This window comes from Chelonoidis abingdonii, chromosome 1 (genome assembly GCF_003597395.2).
Source record: "Chelonoidis abingdonii isolate Lonesome George chromosome 1, CheloAbing_2.0, whole genome shotgun sequence".
Lineage (NCBI taxonomy): Eukaryota > Metazoa > Chordata > Testudines > Testudinidae > Chelonoidis > Chelonoidis abingdonii.
The window spans coordinates 365,620,961-365,643,204 of record NC_133769.1 but is presented as its reverse complement, the minus strand read 5'-3'; the positions used below and the strand labels follow the sequence as shown (position 1 = coordinate 365,643,204).

General features: G+C 44.5%; 1 protein-coding gene across 1 annotated transcript in view; it reads left to right on the top strand.

The window, feature by feature from the left end:
* SLCO2B1 (solute carrier organic anion transporter family member 2B1) overlaps positions 1–22,244 on the top strand; it is a 102,865-nt gene that overhangs the window by 14,212 nt on the left and 66,409 nt on the right. Inside the window, exon 2 of the mRNA XM_032786513.1 lies at positions 5,312–5,415. Coding sequence (XP_032642404.1) covers positions 5,335–5,415 — 81 coding nt within the window. The 5' untranslated portion in view covers positions 5,312–5,334. The remainder of the gene's footprint in view (positions 1–5,311; positions 5,416–22,244) is intronic.

The following is a 22,244-nucleotide window of genomic DNA, read 5'->3' as shown; positions in this document are numbered from 1 at the left end:
CAGACCTCTACTGCGATAGTGGGACCTGCAGTTTGCTGAGCACTCCAGCCCTGACCCAGCTAAGCAGGCATATAATCCCATTCAAAGCAGGAGAAAAGGATTTTCCCACCCCCCTCTGCTTTTCTTTCCCTCCTCTCTTCTGCATTATTTTAGTTAGGGAGAGGACAGGTTGGACACATTTTTCTAGTATTTACCATCTCTTTCTCTCAATCTCTTCTTTGTTCCCTTTCCTCTACTGGCATGAACTGCAAACTCAAAATCAGCCTCCATTTCCGGAGAGAATAAAATCCCTCTTCCTCTCATTCCTTAGAGTTACAGATTCACTGAGGAATCCTCACCTGGAAAACCCATTAATTTAAATGGATGCTTTTGTACATCGGGATCTATTTGAAAGGAGGAAGGGTTCAAAATGGAGGACAGTGCTTTTGTACAGCAAGCCCAGCCCCTGGGAGAGGTTATGATAAACTGGAGAAGCACTGACTGGGGGCTTATATATACAGCTCTGGTGCGAATTCTTGCAAGCACACCTTGGTTAAAATTATTAAAAACCACTCACTAACATCTTTACTTTTTATGAATTGTGCCTTAGATTATTTAAACTGACAGAATTCTGAAAATCTACTTTATGTTTCACTATTTATGTTGTTTGTCTACTTTTGTATTTTGGTACTCATGCTCTAGCTCACTGATACAATATTGATTTGCAAGCACTGCAAGGAAATTTATAATCCAAATTAAAAAACAAAACAAGACTATTGTAATGAACACACCGGAGTGTACATGAACCAGTGTCTTTGACTGGATGGACTCAGAACTGCTCAGCTGTGTGTCAGATGCCCTATACTGCTCACAGCTACTGTAGATTCTTCTTTAACTCAAGTGATAATGGACTCTGCTGGAGGAGGAGGATCTGAGCTCTGTCCTTGGTGATGCTATGAAGTGCAATGTGTCTATGGTGAACAAAAGGACAACCACGGAGTCCAAAACTCCCAAGGATTTCTTACAACATTTTATACCTGTTTTTCACACTGTAATGAAAATATGTCTAGTAGTGATGGCTTTTGTAAAGCCTTTTAAAAAAAGAGGTTAGACTAACTCAGAGTCCGACTGCTTTCACAGAACATACTAGAAGATCAAAAAGAAATAATTAATAAGGAAGAACTCCCTGCAACATGTAGATGGTGAAATGCAGTACACTCTGCAAAGTCTCCCATAGACATTGCTGTGCAAGTTTAATTTAGCCGTGCAGTACTTACATACTACGGTGTTGAGAGCTATTGAAAATTTGTAAACATACAGAAGACTAGGGAGAATTTTTACCCTGAGAGCCTAAAAATATTTGTGCTGGACCCTTATTACTCCCCACTCCCATTTTTACACCCATCCTGCCCCTAAGCTAAAGGACCATCTCTAAATCCTTATCACCAGTCCAGCTCCCCAGGCTAGCAACACTAGATGCTGTAGTGCAGACAAGCTCAGGTGTTTATACCACTATAACATTTAACCTTCCAGAGGTCTAAATAAGCTTTTCTAAGATGCTTTAATGTATTACTGTAGTTGCTTTTTAATCCCATGTTATGTTTTACTATGGCACAACCTGTTCTCTTGGAACAGGCCTGAGAGCAGCAACCAAGGCCAGTATGAAACAGGTAGCTCCGTGTTATGCGGTTCATGGTTTTAGATTTATGTCTGCTGTGAAATACCTTTTAAGAGCTTTATAAACATCACAGTTAAACCAATTTTTGAGTTCACTTGAGATTGTCACGCTTTAACACAAACAGTAAAATTGGTCATTTGATGCAGATTGCATTAGCTGCTCAATTTTCGGTCCTCAGGGGAAAATAGAATTATATGAAAATGAAACTATTTAAAGCATCCCCTTTCCTGTTTACACTAGAGTTTATGGCAGCTAATTCTCCAAAATAGTAAATGTTGCCCAGGAATTATGCGTCAAAAGCTTGGTTTATCAGAAGGAAATGGAGAGAAGAAATGTGTAAGATTCTGACCGGCATGGCACAGGTCACAGAGCTTCCCCAAATTAGTTCTCAGAGCAGATCTTTTAGAAAAGCATCCAATCTTGATGTAAAAATTGTCAGTGATGAAGAATCCATAATGGCCTTTGGTAAATTGTTCTGAAGATTAATTATTCTCACTGTTAAAAATATACATCTTATTTCCAGTCTGAATTTGCCTAGCTTCAACTTCCAGACACTGGATTGTGTTGTACCTTCTCTGCTAGATTTCAGAGACCATTATTAAATATTTGTTCCCCTTGTAGTTACCTATAGACTGTAATTAAGTCATCTTCTCTTTGTTCAGCTAAATAGATTGAGCTCCTTGAGTCTATCACTATAGAGCAGGTTTTCTAATCCTCTAATCATTCTTGTGGCTCTTCTCTGAACCCCTCCAATTTAACAACATCCTTCTTGAATTGTGAACATGACAACTGGACACAGTATTCCAGCAGTGGTCACACTTGTGCCAAATACAGAGGTAAAGTAACTTCTCTACTCCTACTCAAGATATTCTTTTTTATGCATCCTAGGATTGCATTAACTCTTTTGGCCACAGCGTCACACTATGAACTCATGCTCAGCTAATTATCCACCATGAGCCCCCAAATCTTTTTCAGAGTCACTGCTTCCCAGGATAGAGTACTTCATCCTGTAAATATGGCCTACCGTCTTTGTTCCTGAATGTATACATTTATGTTTAGCTGTATTAAAACACGTAATGTTTGCTTGCACCCAATTTACAAAGTGATCTAGGTTGCTCCGAATCAGTGATGTGTCCTCCTCATTATTTACCACGAGGGCCAGCTTTAGGGAAATTCAGCCAATTCCCCGGAATTGGGCCCCGCGCCCCTAAGAGGGCCCCACAACATCCCGAAGGAGCTGCCGCCGAAATCCCTCCACTGTCTTTGACGGCAGCTCAGTTGCTGCCACGGAGGAAGGTCCCTCTGCCGAAATGCCGCTGAAGGCACTGGCAGCTGATTGAGCTGTCTTTGGCTGCAGCTCCTTCGAATCGGGCCCTGCAGTGCCTAAAGCCAGCCCTGTTTACCACTCTCCCAATTTTTGTATCATCTTCACACTTTATCGGTGATGATTTTGTCTTCTTCTGGGTCTTGAGAAAGATGTATATAGTGTAAGGCCAAGAATCAATTCCTCTGCAGGACCCCACAGATTGACATAGAAGATGTTAATATGTCTCTTATAGAGGAGCAGACTCACTCCTGGGGTGCTCCCTGCTGGTCTCCCAGGGAATTAGCTCATTGCAGCCTCCAGAGTGCCCTCTACAGGCTGGTGATCCGCCTGTCCTCTAGCCCCCATGTCCCTCCCTGGACCCCGGTGCCTCTTTAACTGGGGTGCTGCCCCCTAGCAGTACCCCTCTGATTTGGGTCTCTCCTCCCTGGGGAACCCCCAACCCTCTATCTCCACTTCACCTCAGTATATGACTACTACAAGTCATTGTCTAGCCCCCATACCATTGGGCAGACTGCTGTATCAGCCACTCATCACTAGCAAGGCTGGGTTTGGACCTGCTGCCTTAGCCTACCCCGGGCTGCCCTCTGCAGCCCCCAGTATCTGTTGATCTTGTGCTAGGCCACAGCCTGGGGCTTTCCAGGCAGGGGCTCCCCAGCTCTGCTCCACTCAGGTACCCTGTCTTCAAGTCCCTGAAACCAGGCTCTTCTCCCTCTACAGGCAGAATGAGAGATCTTCTGCGCCTCTGGCTCACAGCCTTTTATAGGGACCAGCTGGGCCTGATTGGGGCATGGCCCCAGCTGAGCCTACTTTCCCCCAATCAGCCCAGGCTTTTAAAGCTGCAGCCCTCTGCAGGGCTGCTTTTAAACCCCTTGGGGCAGGAGTGGGTAATCACCCTGCTACACTCTGAACACTACAACTTTTGAAACAGGAAGTCTGGATACTGAAAGCAGAACAAAGAAAGCAGTCTTTCTGCACATCAGGCAATTTACAGATTTAGCCAATATGGAACATAACGTATCAGAGGAGGGCAGTGGTGCAATGGAAGTTCACTTCAGATAAGCTGTTTACATTAGTATACAACTCCATTTTGCGTATTCCCTGTCCATACACAGCTTTACCAATTTAAATTCACTTTCACCATTAAAATAAAAAAAACAAAAGCAGAGGAAGACAGAAGTGAACTATGAAAAGGTGTTTTCCGGTGAGAGCTAAAAATGCTACAAACAGAAATAAAGTGGAGAGAGAGAGAATGAGGCTCTTGCACCAGAACTGATACAACTGTGTGAAGAGAAGGAGAAGAGCTTGCTTCCCTTTACCCCACAGTTAATTCAGGAGCAGGCATCACTTCCTCTGCATCTGCAGCCATCTCTGTGGCTAGAGGGGAACCATCTCCTTCTCTACATCCAGCCCATCAACTCAAAGGAAAGTATCTCTGTATCCATTCCCAATTAGTTTGGGTGCATTTAGAGACGCTGCCCCCTAGTCTGCTCAAGGGAAGGAATCCACTCAGAAGCATCCACCACAATCTGCTCAGGGGAAATACTTGATCCATGGAAAGGGATCTGCACATGCACCACGAACTGCCCCATGGGAACACATTTCCATGTTCACCTTTTTCTTGCTTGTCTTAGCTCAGATTTTTGTATCCTGTCCTCTCTGGTAAGAAACTGCAAATAGTCTAGTACCCTCCAAGAAAACTTAGCAGCAGGTATGTACTGAGTCACAGTTTTCCCCAGGTATCATAAAAAAACACAGACCAATCCTTGTAGCTGGAATATTTTGTGGAATGGGTGAGGTCTTGGGGAGTGTTTGGCCTGTACTGGGAAGCTGTTCCAGGCAGGTGGGTGGTAGTGCATGGAAGAAAGCAGAAAGCCCCAAGTAGTTGAAAAAGGGCAGCAATCAGGAGTGAAACTTGGGTAGACTTGTGAGAGCAGTAGAGCCTGTAAAGAGAAATAAGGGCAGAGTTATGAAATTATTACATTATTCATCTAGTTGGGAACTGGGAACTCTGGAGTTCTGATTCTAGCTTTGCCACTGAGTCACTATGTGGCCTGGAGCAAGTTACTTAACCTCTTGAGTTTCAGTTTCCCCAACTCTTAACCTCTCTCACACCCTGTTGATTAGTTTGTTAATGTTTTGTATCAAGTTTTGCAGATGTAACGTGTCATCTAGTTAATAAATATTGTTAATAATAATTAATAATGACTTACTCTGGCCAAGTACTAGCTGTGTCATTATTTACAAAGCTCTACTGGATTTTGCTGTGTTGTGCATAGTTTACCTAGCTGCACATTAAGCAATGTGTTGAATAATTTCTTTCCTGGCAGGCATGTAAAGTATAACTGACAGAATGGCAGCCATCGTTACAGAGAGCAGCTCTGAGGATCAATCCAGACGAATATTCTGCAAGAACCTATTTCTCAATATCAAGGTAAATACCTCAAGCATGTTATAATCCCCCCCAGGTCACCGGGCAAGGAAAGATAAGGAAGTGTTTGGTTTCTGCAGAAATCATCTGTCCTTATTTCTTTTTATTAAATGATTGTTAAAGCTCAGACATGGATTTCCCTACTTGCAGAAGTTCAATGAGGAAAAAAGGGCTTTTAATCTAAAAAGAAAACCCTGCAAAAAGGATGTTACGACACAAGTTTTACTTACCATGTTTGCAGTATTTAACCTTCCACTGTTAAACTCTCTGCACCCATTATTTAGCCAGATTTTCAAAAGAATTTCACTCCCTTTAGGCATCTACCTATGAGCTAGATTTTCAGAAGTGCCCAGCTCCCAAAATCTGTTCATTTTTCTTACCGTGTCACAACAAGTGTACACAAAGTATTATGAGGCATTTGAACTGGAAACGGATAGTCTAGTGCTGAGAAAAAAGGGGAGGGACTCTGGGTTCTGTGCTCTGTCTCCTGCCATCTGAGGAATCACTGGGCAAGTTTGGGCAAGTCATTTAGACCCTAATCCTGCAGAGATTTATGTGAGTGATTGACTGTATAGCAATTAAGTAGTCCTGCTGAACCCAGTGGAATTACTCATGTATTGGCATAACTCTGGAGGATCAGGACCTTCCCTCTCAGTGCCTTGCAGGTTTTGAGGCTCTTCATCCATCTGTGAACTGTATCATATTCTGGGGTGCAATCCAGCCCAGTGAAGGGTTGTGTCATCCCTGCCCTGCAACTTTGCATCCCTCACAAAGCCTTGCTAATGTAGCTCCCAAGCTGGGCCACTCACAAAGAGCCAAACAGCATGCAGGTCGCACCCTGAGTGTCTGTGTGTAACTGCAGTCTTGGTTCAGCAATTCCGACGCCAGCGGCCTGTTAGCAACACACCAGCCACACTCTGCTTCCAGCTTCTGTGGTTAGTTCCTGCAGGGTGACTCCCAACACACTCCCAGTCCCGAATTTCCCCCCAAAATGTGCGTTCTGCGTGTCCAGCCCTTTCCTCTTCTGGACAGTTCATATGTTTTAGGTCTGTTGCCCCTGTAAGGGATCAGCGTACAACAGTTTGCTACTTTAATTGGCGTTAACAAACAATCAGATTAAACACAACACTGGATTAGTTTTGATTAAAGAATAAAACAAGTTTATTTAATCACAAAGAGAGATTTTAAGTGAGTGCAAGTATAAGGTGTTCAACTCAGACATGGCTACAAGAGAAGTCAAGATAAAATGATTTCTAGTGCGAAACCTTAACATACTAGACTTGGTTCAGGTAAAATTCTTACCACATGTTCCCAGCAATGGGGCTGACCAGATTCTCAACTCAGGATCTGCTCTCAAAATCCAAAGGGTCGGTTCATTTGTCTTCTTAGGTGAAAGAATGAGCAAGCAGGAAATACCTAAGGTGAGTTTGCCCCTCACTTTTATAGTCTAGTCACTCTTTGAAGTGGATTGATCAGAGATTTACCCCTCAAAACAAATTTTATTCAAACAGTAAAGAGGGTGTTGTGGAGTCTGGAGCTGACCATGCCCCCATGCGCTTTCTTCTTCCCTGTGTATGCTAAAATGCAGATTTGCCTCGTTACCCTTTTACTGTCTCAAGGACCTTGTTTACTAATTATATGTAAATTAAGGTAAATACAGTTTCTTTGGTTAAAACAGACTTGCTTAATCGCTCCTGCCTAATCAGGGCTACATGGCTTTGAACGTGTGTTACCAATATCATACAGCAGACTTCATATTTTGTACGAAGTTTATTACAATAGTGTGTAGGGTGTGAATATAGGGGTGCATTCAGTCACAAAGTGGTTGTAATAATACTTATTACCTGATAGGATCAGAGCTGTGAGATTTGATTAATTAATATTTACAAAGTGCTTTGAGATTCTTGGACAAACAATGCCGTACGTTTAGAGCATGAAGTTGATGACCTGATACTTTCTTATTAGATGATTTATTAAGTTATAAAGTTACATGACCAATGCTTTGTTTTAAAGCACTGGAGTAAAACAGGAATTGCCCTGCCTAATAATAAGACTTTTCAAAGGTTTTTACAAACATTAATGAAATTTGCCTCACAACCCCCTCTGAGGTAGGAGAGTATCATTATCCCTGTTTTGCAAATGGAGAAGCTAAGGCTCGTGACATACCCACAGTCACACAGGAAGTTTGTGGGAGAGCCAAGAATGTAACCCAGATTACTTGACACAGTCCTATGGGTTAGTCACAAAAACCGTTGTTCTCATCAACTTTATTTTGTTCTCATGGATGTCCAAGTGCAAGTAAAACAAAGCTAATGTTTTTCTATGACGATGCCTACGAAGTGACATGCACTGAAACAAATTAGTAATCTCTAAGAAACAAGAAGCAATAAGAGTGTCAATGGTGTGTGGCACAAGTAAGCTCTGAAATCGGCCATTATTCTGGCCCAATCAGCAGTTATACTCCTGAGCTTTCTCCAGAGATGAGAGAGACAAGTAAATCTTCCTCACAGATGTTGCAGGTCAAAGTGCCTGATAATGGACTGTGTTGTTGTGCGGGACTGGAAGGCTTAGGGGATTGGTTATGGGTTTCTGAGCCCTTCTTTGCTGGGACACTGGTCTGAAGCCAGCCCTTGCTGGTGATGGAAAATAGTTATTTTTTTGGTGGCTTACTTTCTGTGACATGAGCAAGTGGTCTCAATCCAGCTCCCAGTGCATAGATTACAGTCAACCTCCTTGTTGGTAGACTCAGCAGAGAGACTGATTCATTTGATATGGACACTAAACACTCTTCTCATCTCTAGAAGGGATCCTTCCAGGTCAGAATTGAAGCAGGTTGGCATGACAATGTGGGGAAAGTTTGCACTGCTGCTGTCCATGTTCTGCAGTTGCTAACCCAGCACTTTTCCAGCACTAAGCGCACGTCCAAAAGTCTGAGAGAAAATACGAGTGAGAGGTCTTCTGTTTCACATCTCCATGTACAGTATAAACTACCTGCACAACAGCCTAGACCCCAAAAAAACTCTCTTGCAAAGAAATCTAGAGTTTGCTTCTAGGAGCTTGGCAAGGCTTTAAAGGCATTTGCACCTGACCTGCCTCTTAGAGATTTTTCTTTGTTGAAGAGGAAGCTATGAATGTGTCAGAAATCCCCCCCGAAATTTAAACCCCTGGAAACAGTATCATGTGCTGTGTATGTGCAAGTGTATTGGGCTGCAGCTCACTGTGAGTTTGAATACTATAAAAATAGATGATCTAAACTGTCATGTGGGTTTGTGCACATGCCAGGAGAGCCAAGACGCAAGAATTCACTCCTAATGCACGTTGAATGCTCTGCAGGGAAGCTTTCCCCCCTGCTTTATGTTGCTTTGATGAAGTTAAGTCACTCAGGTTTCAGAATCAATGTCTGACTTCCTTGCATTCTGGGAGACAATTTTAAAATCAGGATTGCTGTAGATTTTCAAATTAAGGCACAAAAATGTGTCTCAAGAACATGATGCAAACAGTCCTCCTAGGGGAATGCTGTACAGACCAGAAAGACCTTAAAACATTTAATGACACATTGCACTAATTCCTACTAGAAAGTAGACAAAATAAGGATTTGATGCAGCTTCCAGTAAAGTCCATGCCAAGACTCTGTTGAATTCTATAGAAGCAAGATCTAGCCTTGACTTAATATAGTGAACATTAGGGGGTAAATTGTGTTCTACGCTACACAAGAGCAAGTGGCACTCCACTGAAGTAGATGGGGTGCACCAGTATGAGAGAAGAATTTGACCTTTAGACTTTGTAGTAGACGAGCACATCAAACAAAATACATAAAGACCGCTGACAAAGCTGAAGTTTAGGTTAGCTTTCGTTCTTTAGCTCTTTTCATAAATATTGTAATGAACATAAGGAGACAAATCCAGGAAGGAAATATAGGAAGACTGGGCTGTGGCTATGTATTTTGGGTGCCTGACATGAGTGACTTTATATGGTGCTGATTTTCAGAGAGCAGGAGCTCAGCACTTTCTGAAAATTAGGCCCCATTAAGGTGTCTCAAGTTGGGCAGCAGGGGCGGCTGCAGGCCCCAGCACACCAAGCACGGGCTTGGGGCGGCATGCCACTGGGGGAGCTCTGCCGGTTGCCAGGAGGGTGGCAGGCAGGCAGCCTTTGGCGGCATTCCTGCGGAGGGTTCATTGGTCCCACAGCTCTGGTGAACCTCCCACAGGCGTGCCTATGGAGGATCCGCTGATCCCGCGCTTCCACCGAAGCCACGGGACCAGCGGACTCTCTGTAGGGGAGCTCCACCAGAGCCGTGGGACCAGTGGACCCTCCACAGGGGAGGTCCACCAGAGCCGCGGGACCAGCGGACCCTCCGTAGGGGAGGCCCACCAGAGCCGCGGGACCACAGGACCCTCCGCAGGCACACCTGTGGGATGTCCACTGGAGCCACGGTACTGGCAACCGGCAGTGCGCCCCCCCGTGGCATGACGCCGTGCTTGGGGCAGCGAAATGTCTAGAGCCGCCCCTGTTGGGCAGCCAAAAATTTAGGCACCCAAAATCACTAGTCACTTTTTAAAATCTTGGCAAAGAAATCTGGGTTCTATACTTGGCTCTGCCACAGGGTACCTCCCGGGGCCTGACTTTCCCCACCTGCAAAATCCAGACCGTTGTGAGGGTGAATTAATTAATGTATGTGAAGGGCTTTCAGATCCTCAGAAGAAAGGTCCCATGGACTGGTGAAGTGTTATTAGCAGTTACTGTGTGTGGCATGGCAGCAATTCACCTGTCAATAAAAACAAAGTTATGAGTGTAATATAGTCTGCTTGACAGCAAAGTCATATAATTATATGTTATGGGCACTGGCTGGACCTGGCCAGCTACTATATAAAAAGAACTTGAGGTTGCAGTTATAGTACAAGTTCTTCTGCTCAACTATTTTCTCCTACTTTATATTTTGAGTGTGTGTGTGTGTTTTCAGCCACTTCCTACTGCCATAATTCCTAGCTGGAATCAGACCAGAGGCTGAACATCCGTTTGAATTACTCATTACTGTGGTTAAAGGGTCAGGTCTTGGCCTTCTTGTAAATAGCTTGCTCTGTCTTGCCTTGAATTCCCTTGCCTACTGCAGACATATGTGCATGTTGCCCATTTGGCTGAAATATGTTCATGTGCATGCCTGGCCTGAGGTCACATGGGGTGCTTGTGACCATTAAGAGAGGAGCCATTGCATGCCCCACAATCAAAGCCTGTGAAAACAACACTAACCCAGCCCAGATTCTGTGAGGAGAGCTGTAAGGCCTAACAGTGGAAGGTCAACCCTGCCTGTGTTCTGCTGGCAAGTGTTGTGAGACCCAGACTGGTATGGGGATGGGCAGGAGAGGGCGCTAGGGGTCTGTTAGTAGCCACTTGCTAAAAATTCTGCCATTATATTGAAGAGTTGGTTGGGGTGATTTCCCTGCCTCTGGTAGAGCCAGGCCAGCTCTGAATACAACTGAATCCACTTCCAAGAGATGAGTGATGCCCGCGACTCAGAAAAAAATACTTCTGAAAAGTTACAGTTTTCCTCTGTTATGCACCAGATTGCACCAGGTGTCACGTATTTTCAAAGAAATATCTTGGGGAAGGAGACTCTCTTCTCCAACCACTGTCCCCCTCTCCCCTATGACAGTTCAGGTTACACAAACTGCCCCCCAGGCTATACTAGCAGCATGCAGTGCATATTTGTTTAGGAACATGCTAAAGACACTCCTTGCACAATGCCCTTAGTACAAGTTTGTTTGTGCAGAGGTTTGGCTTTGAGTTATGGTTATGAACCAGCAGTTTTGATTCAGTGGGGAAACAAATGATTCCTTAGACAGTCTCATCCCCTCCTTTCTGAAAACACCTAGAAGTACAGGCTTTTATCACTGGCTAAGGAAGAAAATATCTGTGGGAGCCTGTTGTTAAAATAGCAGCAGCATATTCCTGGAAAGACAGGAAGCAGTGTGAGATCGACTTTCCTACGGCACGAAGTGTAATAGCTGGCATCTGTCTTTTTTGAGCATTCATTAAAAAGGATGCTAGGACAGTGCAACTAGTAAGAATTTTTCAGCTCCCTGAGAGTAAGGAGTTCTTTTCTATGCCCTACAATTTACTGGCTGCCTGGCTTTGGGCATGTTGCTCCATCTTATCCCGTGTCTCCACTTCCCCCGTGTAGAATGGGGACAGTAAGACCCACCTCCCTGAGGCAATGTCAGGCTTATTGGACCTCTGTTTATAAAGGGCTTTGAGATCATTGGACATAAGGCTTTGTATGAATACACATAATTATATTATTATAACATTCCCAATCTCATGTAGGTGCCTTGCAGAATTTTGACAGCCATTCAAATGGTTAATGTTGCGAAATATCATGTGGATAAAATGCATATGCGCCAGTGATTCTCCCGCCCATGCTCTGCGTTACATAGATCACAAATGTGGATCGGGAATATCATGTATTTTGGTCAATGGTATATCGACAAGGACCTGGTGGAGAGATTCTCCTTCCTCCATTGAGCAGGGATCATCAGTTAGGATCAAAAGGGTATAACATACACGATCTAATAGTAGCTATTACAAAGAAGCAGGCACTGGTGAGCCTTGGTCCTTTCAGTCTTCTGTGAAAAACTACGCTTAGAATAATAGGGTTGGAAGAGACCTCAGGAGGTCATGTAGTACAATTCCCTGCTCAAAGCAGGACCAACACCAACTAAATCATCCCACCCAGGGCTTTGTCAAGCCAGGCCTTAAAAACCTCTAAAGAAGGAGATTCCACCACCCCCCTAGGTAACCCATTCCAGTGCTTCACCACCCTCCTAGAGAAATAGTGTTTCCTAATATCCAACCTAGACCTCCCTCACTGCAGCTTGAGACCATTGCTTCTTGTTCTGTCCTCTGCCACCACTGAGAACAGCCGAGCTCCATCCTCTTTGGAACCCCCTTCAGGTAGTTGAAGGCTGCAATCAAACCCACCCTCACTCTTCTCTTATGCAGACTAAATAACGCCAGTTCTTTCAGCCTCTCCTCGTAAGTCATGTGCAGGGGCGGCTCTAGGCATTTTGCCGCCCCAAGCGTGGCAGGCAGGCTGCCTTCGGTGGCTTGCCCGCAGAGGGTCCGCTGGTCCTGCGGCTTCGGTGGACCTCCCACAGGCGCCCCCTGCAACTTGCCGCCCCAAGCACATGCTTGGCGTGCTGGGGCTTGGAGACACCCCTCGTCATGTGCCCCAGCCCCCTAATCCCTTCTGTAGTGGGGAGACCAAAACTGGATGCAATACTCCAGGTGAGGCCTCAGCAGTGCCGAATAGAGGGGAATAATCACTTCCCTCGATCTGCTGGCAGTGCTCCTACTAATGGAGCCCAAAATGCCATTAGCCTTCTTGGCAACAAGGGCACACTGCTGACTCCTATCCAGCTTCTTGTCCACTGTAATCCCCAGGTCCTTTTCTGCAGAACTGCTGTTTAGCCAGTCGGTCCCCAGTCAGTACCTGTTCATGGGATTCTTCTACTTATAGAAACAGTGAGGAGGGGAGGGGGAGTGAGTTGCAGGGAGTGGGTGAGGCTCCAGCTGGAGGTGCAGGCTCTGCGGTGGGGCTGGAGATGAAGGGTTTGGGGTGCAGGAGGGTGCTCTGGGCTGGGACCGAGAGGGTTGGAAAGCAGGAGGAGAATGAGTGCTGGGGCAGAGGGTTGGAGCACAGGGAGAAGCTCAGGGTGCAGGCTTTGGGCGGCACTTACCTCAAGTGGCTCCTGGAAGAAGCTGCATGTCCCTTCTCCTGCTCCTACACAGAGGCACAGCCAGGCAGCTCTGCACGATGCTCCATCTGCGGGCACTGCCCCTGCAAGTTATATTGGCATGCTGGAGGGGGCCATTGGATTGGGGCCATAGGAGCATGTATGAGCTGGAGGGGGGCCATGTCGCAGCTTCCAGGAGCCATGTGGAGTGCCCCCTGACACTGCTCCCCAGCTGGAGCGCCAGAGTGGGCAAAGCCTGCTCCCCAATGGGAGATCAAGGGCCAGCTTAAAATGGCTGGCAGGCCAGATCAGGCCCCCAGGCCATAGTTTGCTCACCCTGACCTAGATGGAGCTACTATTAGGTGGGTGCATAACTGGTTGAAAAACTGTTCCCAGAGAGTAGTTATCAGTGGTCACAACCAAGCAGGAACATGACCTAGGAGGGAAGATTGAAGAAATTGGGTTTGTTTAGTCTGGAGAAAAGAAGACTGAGAGAGGACATGATAACAGTTTTCAAGTACATAAATGGTTGTTACAAGAAGGAGGGGGGAAACATTTTTCTTCTTAACCTCTGAGGGTAGAACAAGAAGCAATGGGATTAAATTGCAGCACAGATGGTATAGGTTGGAAATTAGGAAAAACTTCCTATCTATCATGGTGGTTAAACGCTGGAATAAATTGCCTAGGGAGGTTGTGGAATCTCCATCATTGAAGATTTTTTTAAAGCAGGTTACACAAACGCCTGTCAGGGATGGTCTAGATAATACTCAGTCCTGCCATGAGTGCAGGGGACTGGACTAGATGACATCTCGAGGTCCCTTCCAGTCATACAATTCTATGATTCACTGTTTATTGCAGTGGCAAAGAATCCTTAGCTCACAAAAAGCTGGAAATTATTGCTGCCAATTTATTTCTTCCTTCTGGAGACAAGACACTATTCCTGATAAAACCGTAATTTTTTTACAGGCATTTGAGTATTGATCTTCGGCAACTCAGAAAACTTGACAGGAGTGTCAAGTGAAAGATTTGAATTGGCTTCATCGGCCAACGCACAGGCAAAGCTACTGGTACTTAATATACATATGTGGCACATAACATGTCTGGGAGCAAAAATTTATATAAGGTAAAACCTATGGTCACTTTTAACAGCAGGAAGAGGATTATGGAAGCAAGTGGCTGGATTTATCTCTCTGGCTTGTTCTCCATACTGTAGATGAACACATCTTGATCCAAATTGAAGCTTTCCTTGCATTGTCCGCTATATTAGATACAAAAGAAGTGGCATTCTGCAGAATAATGCACTGAGATAGTCATTGAGAGAAGCTGCAATTAAGCATGCTCACTAGAAGCCTTAGTTTCCACTGGAAACAATCCTAACCCAGAATATCACAACCCAGCAATACACAGACAAGCCAGGAAGCTTTTGGAGAGTGTTGGGGACAACTTCCTGGTACAAGTGCTGGAGGAACCAACTAGAGGCCGTGCTCCTCTTGACCTGCTGCTTACAAACAGGGAAGAATTGGTAGGGGAAGTAGAAGTGGGTGGCAACCTAGGCAGCAGTGACCATGAGATGGTTGAGTTCAGGATCCTGACATAAGGAAGGAAGGAGAGTAGCAAAATATGGACCCTGGACTTCAGAAAAGCAGACTTAGACTCCCTTAGGGAACTGATGGGAGGGATCGCCTGGGAGGCTAATATGAGCAGGAAAGGAGTCCAGAAGAGCTGGCTATATTTTAAAGAAGCCTTTTTGAGGGTGCAAGAACAAATTATTCCCATGTTCAGAAAGAATAGCAAATATGGCAGGTGACCAGCTTGACTTAACACTGAAATCTTTGGTGAGCTTAAACTCAAAAAGGAAGCTTACAAGAAGTGGAAATTTGGACAAATGACTAGGGAGGAATATAAAAATATTGCTAGAGCATGCAGGGATATAATCAGGAAGGCCAAGGCCAATTTGAGTTGCAGCTAGCAAGGTATGTGAAGGGTAACAAGAAGGGTTTCTACGGGTATGCTACCAACAAGAAGGAGATCAGGTATAGTGTGGGACCCTTACTGAATGGGGGAGGCAACATAGTGACAGATGACATGGAAAAATCTGAAGTACTCAATGCTTTTTTTGCCTCGGTCTTCACAGACAAGGTCAGCTCCCAGACTACTGCACTGGGCAACACAGTATGGGGAGGAGATGAGCAGCCCTCAGTGGTGAAAGAACAAGTTAAGGACTATTTAGAAAAGCTAAACATGCACAAGTCCAGGGGTCCAGATCTAACGCATCCAAGGATGCTGAGGGAGTTGACTGATGTGATTGCAAAGCCATTGACCATTATCTTTGAAAATTCGTGGCGATCGGGGGAGGTCACAGATGATTGGAAAAAGGCAAATATAGTGCCCACATTTTAAAAAGGGAAGAAAGAGAACCCGGGGAACTACAGCCTCACTTCTGTCCCTGTCAAAATCATGGAGCAGGTCCTCAAGGAATCCATTTTGAAGCACTTGGAGGAGAGGAAGTGATCAGGAACAGTTAAAATGGATTCACCAAGGGCAAGTCATGCCTGAGCAACCTGATTGACTTCTATGATGAGATAACTGGCTTTGTGGATATGGGGGAAGCGGTGGATGTGATATGCCTTGACTTTAGCAAAGCTTTTGATATGGTATCCCACAGTATTCTTGCCAGCAATTTAAATGAGTGGATTGGATGAATGGACTATAAGGAGGATATAAAGCTGGCTAGATTGTCGGGCTCAACAGGTAATGATCAACGGCTCGATGTCTAGTTGGCATCCGATATCTAACAGAGTTCCTCAGGGGTTCGTCCTGGGGCCGGTTTTGTTCAACATCTTTATTAATGATCTGGATGATGAGATGAATTGCACCCTAAGCAAGTTTGCAGATGACACTAAGCTACGGGGAGAGGTAGATATGCTGGAGGATAGGGATAGGGTTCAGAGTGATGCAAACAAATTGGAGGATTGGGCCAAAATAAATCTGATGAGGCTCAACAAGGACAAGTGCAGAGTCCTGCACTTAGGAAGGAAGAATCCCATGTACCACTACAGGCTGGGGACCGACTGGTTAAGCAGCAGTTCTGCAGGAAAGGACCGAGGCATTATAGTGAATGATAAACTGGGTATGAGTCAGCAGTGTGCCCTTGTTGCCAAGAAGGCCAATGGCATTTTGGTCTGTATTAGTAGAAGTATTGCCAGCTGATCAAGGGAAGTGATTATTCCCCTCTATTCAGCACTGGTGAGGCCACATTTGGAGTATTGCATCCAATTTTGGTCTCCCCACTACAGAAGGGATGTGGACAAATTGGAGAGAATCCAGTGGAGGGCAGTGGAAATTATTAGGGGACTGTGGTACATGACTTATGAGGAAAGGCTAAGGAAACTGGGGTTATTTAGCCTGCAGAAGAGAAGAATGAGGGGCGATTTGATAACAGCCTTCAGCTACCTGAAGGGGGGTTCCAAAGAGGATGGAGCTTGGCTGTTCTCAGTGGTGGCAGATGACAGAACAAGAAGCATTGGTCTCAAGTTGCAACGGGGGAGGTCTAGGTTGGATATTAGGAAACACTATTTCACTAGGAGGGTGGTGAAGCACTGGAATGGATTACCTAGGACAGTGGTGGAATCTCTATCCTTAGAGGTTTTGGAGGCCTGGCTTGATAAAGCCCTTTTTGGGATGATTTAGTTGGTGTTGGTCCTGCTTTGAGGAGGGGATTGGACTAGATACCTCCTGAGGTCTCTTCCAACCTTATTATTCTATTATCATCTAATTTTGTCACATAGGGTACATCAGGAGATGTGGGTTCTATTCCCAGCTCCAACATTGACTTTCTGTTTAGCCTTGGGCAAGTCACATATCTCTCTAGGTCTCCTTGACTTCCCAAAGAGGATAATAATGCTTCCCTATGTCTTAGGGGTGATATGAAGCTGAATTCCTTAATGTCTGTACCATGCTTGGAGATCCTTTGATGCAAAGTGCAGTAATAGTGCATGCCATCCGTTTTGCTCAGGTAACCAGCTCCAGACCCTGATGCATCTCCATGGGGCTGTAAAGAGTGAAAAATGTTTGCCAGCTGTTTATTCCCAGGGAATGAGCAGGTAGGAAGAATTTTCCCATTTGTCCTGGATTGTGACCACTCTCCGCCTGTGGCTGCAACAATAAACGGTCAGACTGGAATGTCTTGCTTATGCTAAATGGACTTTACGTCATCCTCTTTTCCCTTGGAGCTGCAGGAGAAGGCTAGAGATTCTATTCTAAGTAGGTTCTTATATCACTCAGTTCACCGTAGTACTTGAGCATCTTCCACCAATGTGCACTAGGTGATGTGACTGGCTGACATCTGTCATGGGTGGTTAATTCTCTCTCTCAACAGTCCCTGGGTGAGAATCATGTGTACAGTGCTCTGCTTTGTTAGGGTTTTTTAAAATGTCTACACACAAGATGGAAAAGCCCTAAGGCCATCTTATCTGTTTCCCTGTCCCAGGGCCTCTATCACAGAATGTAAGAATTTAAAAATCTCTTTTTCTTCCTTCTCAGAAAGAGTCCAGATGCTGGTCCAGCTCCCTATGGGCACATTGCACCTCCCTGTGCCAACCTGATCTAGTGTGTTCCAGGGAATGGCAGAATCCATCAGCTAATGGAGGGCAGGCAGCTATTTCTGCTGGGGGTGGGCAGCTTTCATCTCCATAGGGTGCCATAGGAGCATTAAATCATCATATCCCCTGACTGTGCCCCTCCCTCATAAGCACCCCCATACTGGGAGCTGCACTGGCCTGCTGGGGGTCCCTGATTTAAGGAAGAATGTGGCTTTCTTGTGCTGCTGTAATCCTCCAATGAACTTTCTGCTGCCAAGGATCCTGCCCCCAAAGGCCATAGCAATGGACTGGGGCCCCATGTCTTCGGATCTTGGAATTGTTCTTCCAGTAAATCCCTTAAAATTATTATTCATTTTTGTTGTTTTTCTCTGATTTCCTTTTGTTTGTTGACCTATTTCTGGTTTTAAGTTGGTTGTGACTCAGTGTGTTGCTCGAAGAAAGGAACTATCGTCTTCCTGCTCTGCGCTGTTATTCTTACTAAAAGAAACACACACCACAGTATACAAATAACACAATACATAATTTCCTGCTGGAGAGAGGAAAAGAGAACAAAGAACCACAAATGACAGCTGCTAGTCACGTTGCTTAATGCACTTCTGGAAGGCACGCAGCTAACACGGTGATGAGGGCTGTGTAAGAACCTGAATAGAATGAATATAAACAGATGTTGAGCTCTGAGACACATAGAAACATTGAGATCTGTGTTCTGATTCAGGTGTTTGATCTGGATTAATGCAAATTAGTAAATTACAGTTTACTGAACTAAAAGAAAACCTACTTTTAAATTGATGCCTTCAAGTGCCATAAACCCTACATTTCTAACACCTGAAAACTGTTGTAATCCCATAGGAAATGCCATCTTGGGTCAAAAAAACTAGTAGCGCCTTCAAAATCTATTGTGGTGTCACTAAGAAATTTTAAAACAAACAAACAAACAAACAAAAAAGCTTCTGCTTTGGTAGAGCCTACAATGTATGCTAATCTGTTACCCAGTGATAGGAGAAGAAATCGAAGAGGTGGTAAGTGGAAATGCTTTGTTAATTTCAAACTCCAAGGATACCGGAGCACTGTGATCCGTGTCTGATAAATGGGTAGGGATGAGATTGACAATACAATTTCTCTCACTGTCAATCTTCTATGAAGGTATTACAACGGAAAGAGAACAGGAAGATATTTCAGTGCAATAGTTTCTGGCCTGATAGTGCAGCGAGAGAGAGAGAGAGAGATTTGGAGGTATAGTGGCCAAATGTGCTAACCTTTTCTCTCTACAAATAGAAGGGGAGTTACATCATGGTTAGAACAATGGGATCTTGGCAGCTGGACTTCTAGATTCTCTTCTCACCACTGACTCATTGCACAGCCAGTAAAATTGGTACAATATACTTACATTCTGGTGTTGTGAGGCCTATCCGTGTTTCAGAAGTGCTTTGAGACTGTTGGACGAGACGTGCTTTAGAAAGGAAAGTTTAATTTTTCAAATTCTGGCTTAGAGCACAGGTCCATCAAGTTTGATTTTATCATCTTTAGTCTTAGTTGGCATCACCATATGATACATCCTCATTTGATAGTCCCTGCCCCAGAGGGACTGATGTAGCATGGAACGTTTTAACATATTGGTTCAGAAATTGTAGAGGTGCTGCAAGCCATGTGTACAGGAGATCTATATATTGCCAGCTGGCATTATGCCTGGCTCTAGCTATTGCTATCTGCCCTTCCTTGTTTCTTCATATGTGCAGTATCTTTTCTGTCAGAAACTTTCATGCAGGAAAATGACCTCTTAATCACACAGTGTTGTCTAGGGTGACCAGATGTCCTGATTTTAGAGGGACAGTCCTGATTTTTGGGTCCTTTTCTTATATTTCTTCTATTACCCCCCAACCCAGTCCCGATTATTCACATTTGCTGTCTGGTCAACCTAGTGTTGTCTGAAACTTCAGCTTATCCAAAGGGACCTAACACAGAAGGTGATTAAGTGAGCGGTCTATGCTGCAGTACAAAGAGCAGGGCTGATGCATGGAGATTTGAGAGGTCTCCTGGTGCCCAGCAAATCATTAAAGTAACCTCAATAGTAGGAACAAGGATGTTTTTTTACAAAATTCAAAACTATCATAGATATGCACTGACATAAAAAGCCGGGGGCAGACTGTCCCCTCTATTCCATTGAAAGGAGGATCAGTCTGATGGAACAAGAGGAGAAGATACAGGAAGAAGGATGTGTCATAAACAGATAGCTAAGGGTTAATGTTTCTTTCACCTGTAAAGGGTTAACAAAGGGAACCAAATACCTGACCAGAGGACCAATCAGGAAACCGGATTTTTCAAAGCTCAGGGAGGGAATTTTTGGGGTGTGTGTCTTCTGTCTGTGCTCTCTCGGCTATGAGAGTGATTTCTATCTCCAGGCTTTTCTAATCTTCTGTTTCCAAGTGTAAGTACAAAAGGTAGAAGACAATAGGTTTTTATATTGTTTTTGTATTTACATGTGTGTAGTTTGCTGGAATGTTTTAAATTGTATATTTTTTTGGATAAGGCTGTTTATTCATTTTTCTTTTAAGCAATTGACCCTGTATATTGTCAACCTTGATACAGAGACCATTTTTATGTCTTTCTTTCTTTTTATATAAATTCTTTTAAACCCGTTTAGTTTTCTCGGTCAGCTGAAAGGAGAAGGGAGGGGGAAATTCTTTGGGTTAGATTGACTAGGTTGAATCTGCATCAACCTCTGTGAGGGGTAGAGACACTATCTTCGACGGGTTGTGTTCAAGGAATGAATGCACGGGAAATCCCTAGTGTACCCAGTCGGAAAAACTGGGAGAGATAAAGAGCAGAAGGGAAGCTGGTATTGCCCTTGTGCGAAACTCAGTGCATCTGAGTCTGGGTCCCCCAGGGAAGGTTCTGGGGAGTACCAGAGTGAGGCAGGCACGAATGCCTGTCTGGTGGCAGCGCTATCAGATCCAAGCTGGTGATTAAGCTTGGAGGGTTCATGCAGGCACCCACATTTTGGACGCTAAGGTTCAGAATTGGGATTTATGCTTATGATAGGATGCTGCATCTGAAGCCTTGTTCTTCCCTCCCCTTGACCTCATGGAAGCAACTTTCAGGGGGCACCATGAGAACAGTCTCTGCAGGTTGGGAGAGGGAAGGTCACTATCCATGTTATTGTTCTTGAGGACACCTGTAGGGAATCAGTGAGTACAATCCTGCTGGCCCATTAATGAAGGAAGAGGGAGAGTATGTATATAATCTCTGCCATTTTGGGGACACTTTAGATATTTGCAATAGGTAGCTAGAGAATCAACCAGTTTCCCAAGCACAGATGACCCTACGCATTTCCTAATGTAAAAATGTTTCCTCTCTCCCCACCCCCTCACCACTGGGTTAATTTGTTGTAAATAGTTCTTTGTCTTTCCAAAGGTGAAGAGCTTCTTTCTACAACATACAAGTCAAAGAACCTGATGTCATGATCCAACAAATTAATATAAAACCCCTATCACACTGCATGGTGAAATGCAGTAGAAAATGGTGCAACAAAAACCAAATAGGGGCCTATGATCTCCTCAACTGTCCTAAAATTAACATCTCTTTTTCCTCTTTCATTCAAATAATGAAGGCACTTGTATGGTCTGAGAGATCGAGCACAGGACTTAAAGGAGCTGGGTTCTGTTCCCAACTCTATCACTCATTTACTATAACTCCTTGGGCAAGTCATTGGATCTCTCTGTACATCAATCCCCTGATCTGTAAAATAGGGAGAATAATATGTGCCAGTATTTGATAACCTGGGATGAAAAGATTTATGGAAATACCAAGTATTACTGGGAAGTCACTCAAGAGAGAGCAAAGGTAAACACATACTTGAAAATAGAAATAGCAGTAGTGTGGTCTGTTACACACAGTAGAGGATATGACAAATCCTGGATTTGAACTGGATGGATGTACAAATCCACACTGATAGTAGAGGTTTTTTTCGAATTGCTCCCATAATGTTCTGAAATGAATACGGGTAACAGATAGCCAGGGGTGGCTCTGTTCACTCTGCTGAGCCCTGAGATTAGTAAGTCAGTCATCGAAGCACTCAAGATTTGGCTGGGGGAACCTCTATTTTGACTTTGTTCAGAACAAAATGATTGTTAAGAAATACACCACAGCATGGGACATTTCCTCTGTATGTGACTCTAACCCAGCAAAAGCCAGGCAACTGGATGGTTCTGGGTCATGGAAAGCAGAAATGGCTATGGAGCTGTCCATTTCTTGACCACCACATCAAAGCCAGTGCAGGTTCATAGTGTCCCATATGAAATCAATTTGATTTTCTAAGCCCAGTTTCTAATGCACAGCTGGCCCTAGCGCAGCTGGCAGCAGCTGACACTCTTGTTGGCAGTTTCAGCAGAGAAGGATTTAAGGGACCTGGTGACTGAACCACTCTCTAGCTCCAGGGATAGTGCCACTTGGTCAGGATCAATGTCCAGAATCTGGAGGGTGGGAAAGAAGTGTGTACCTGCTC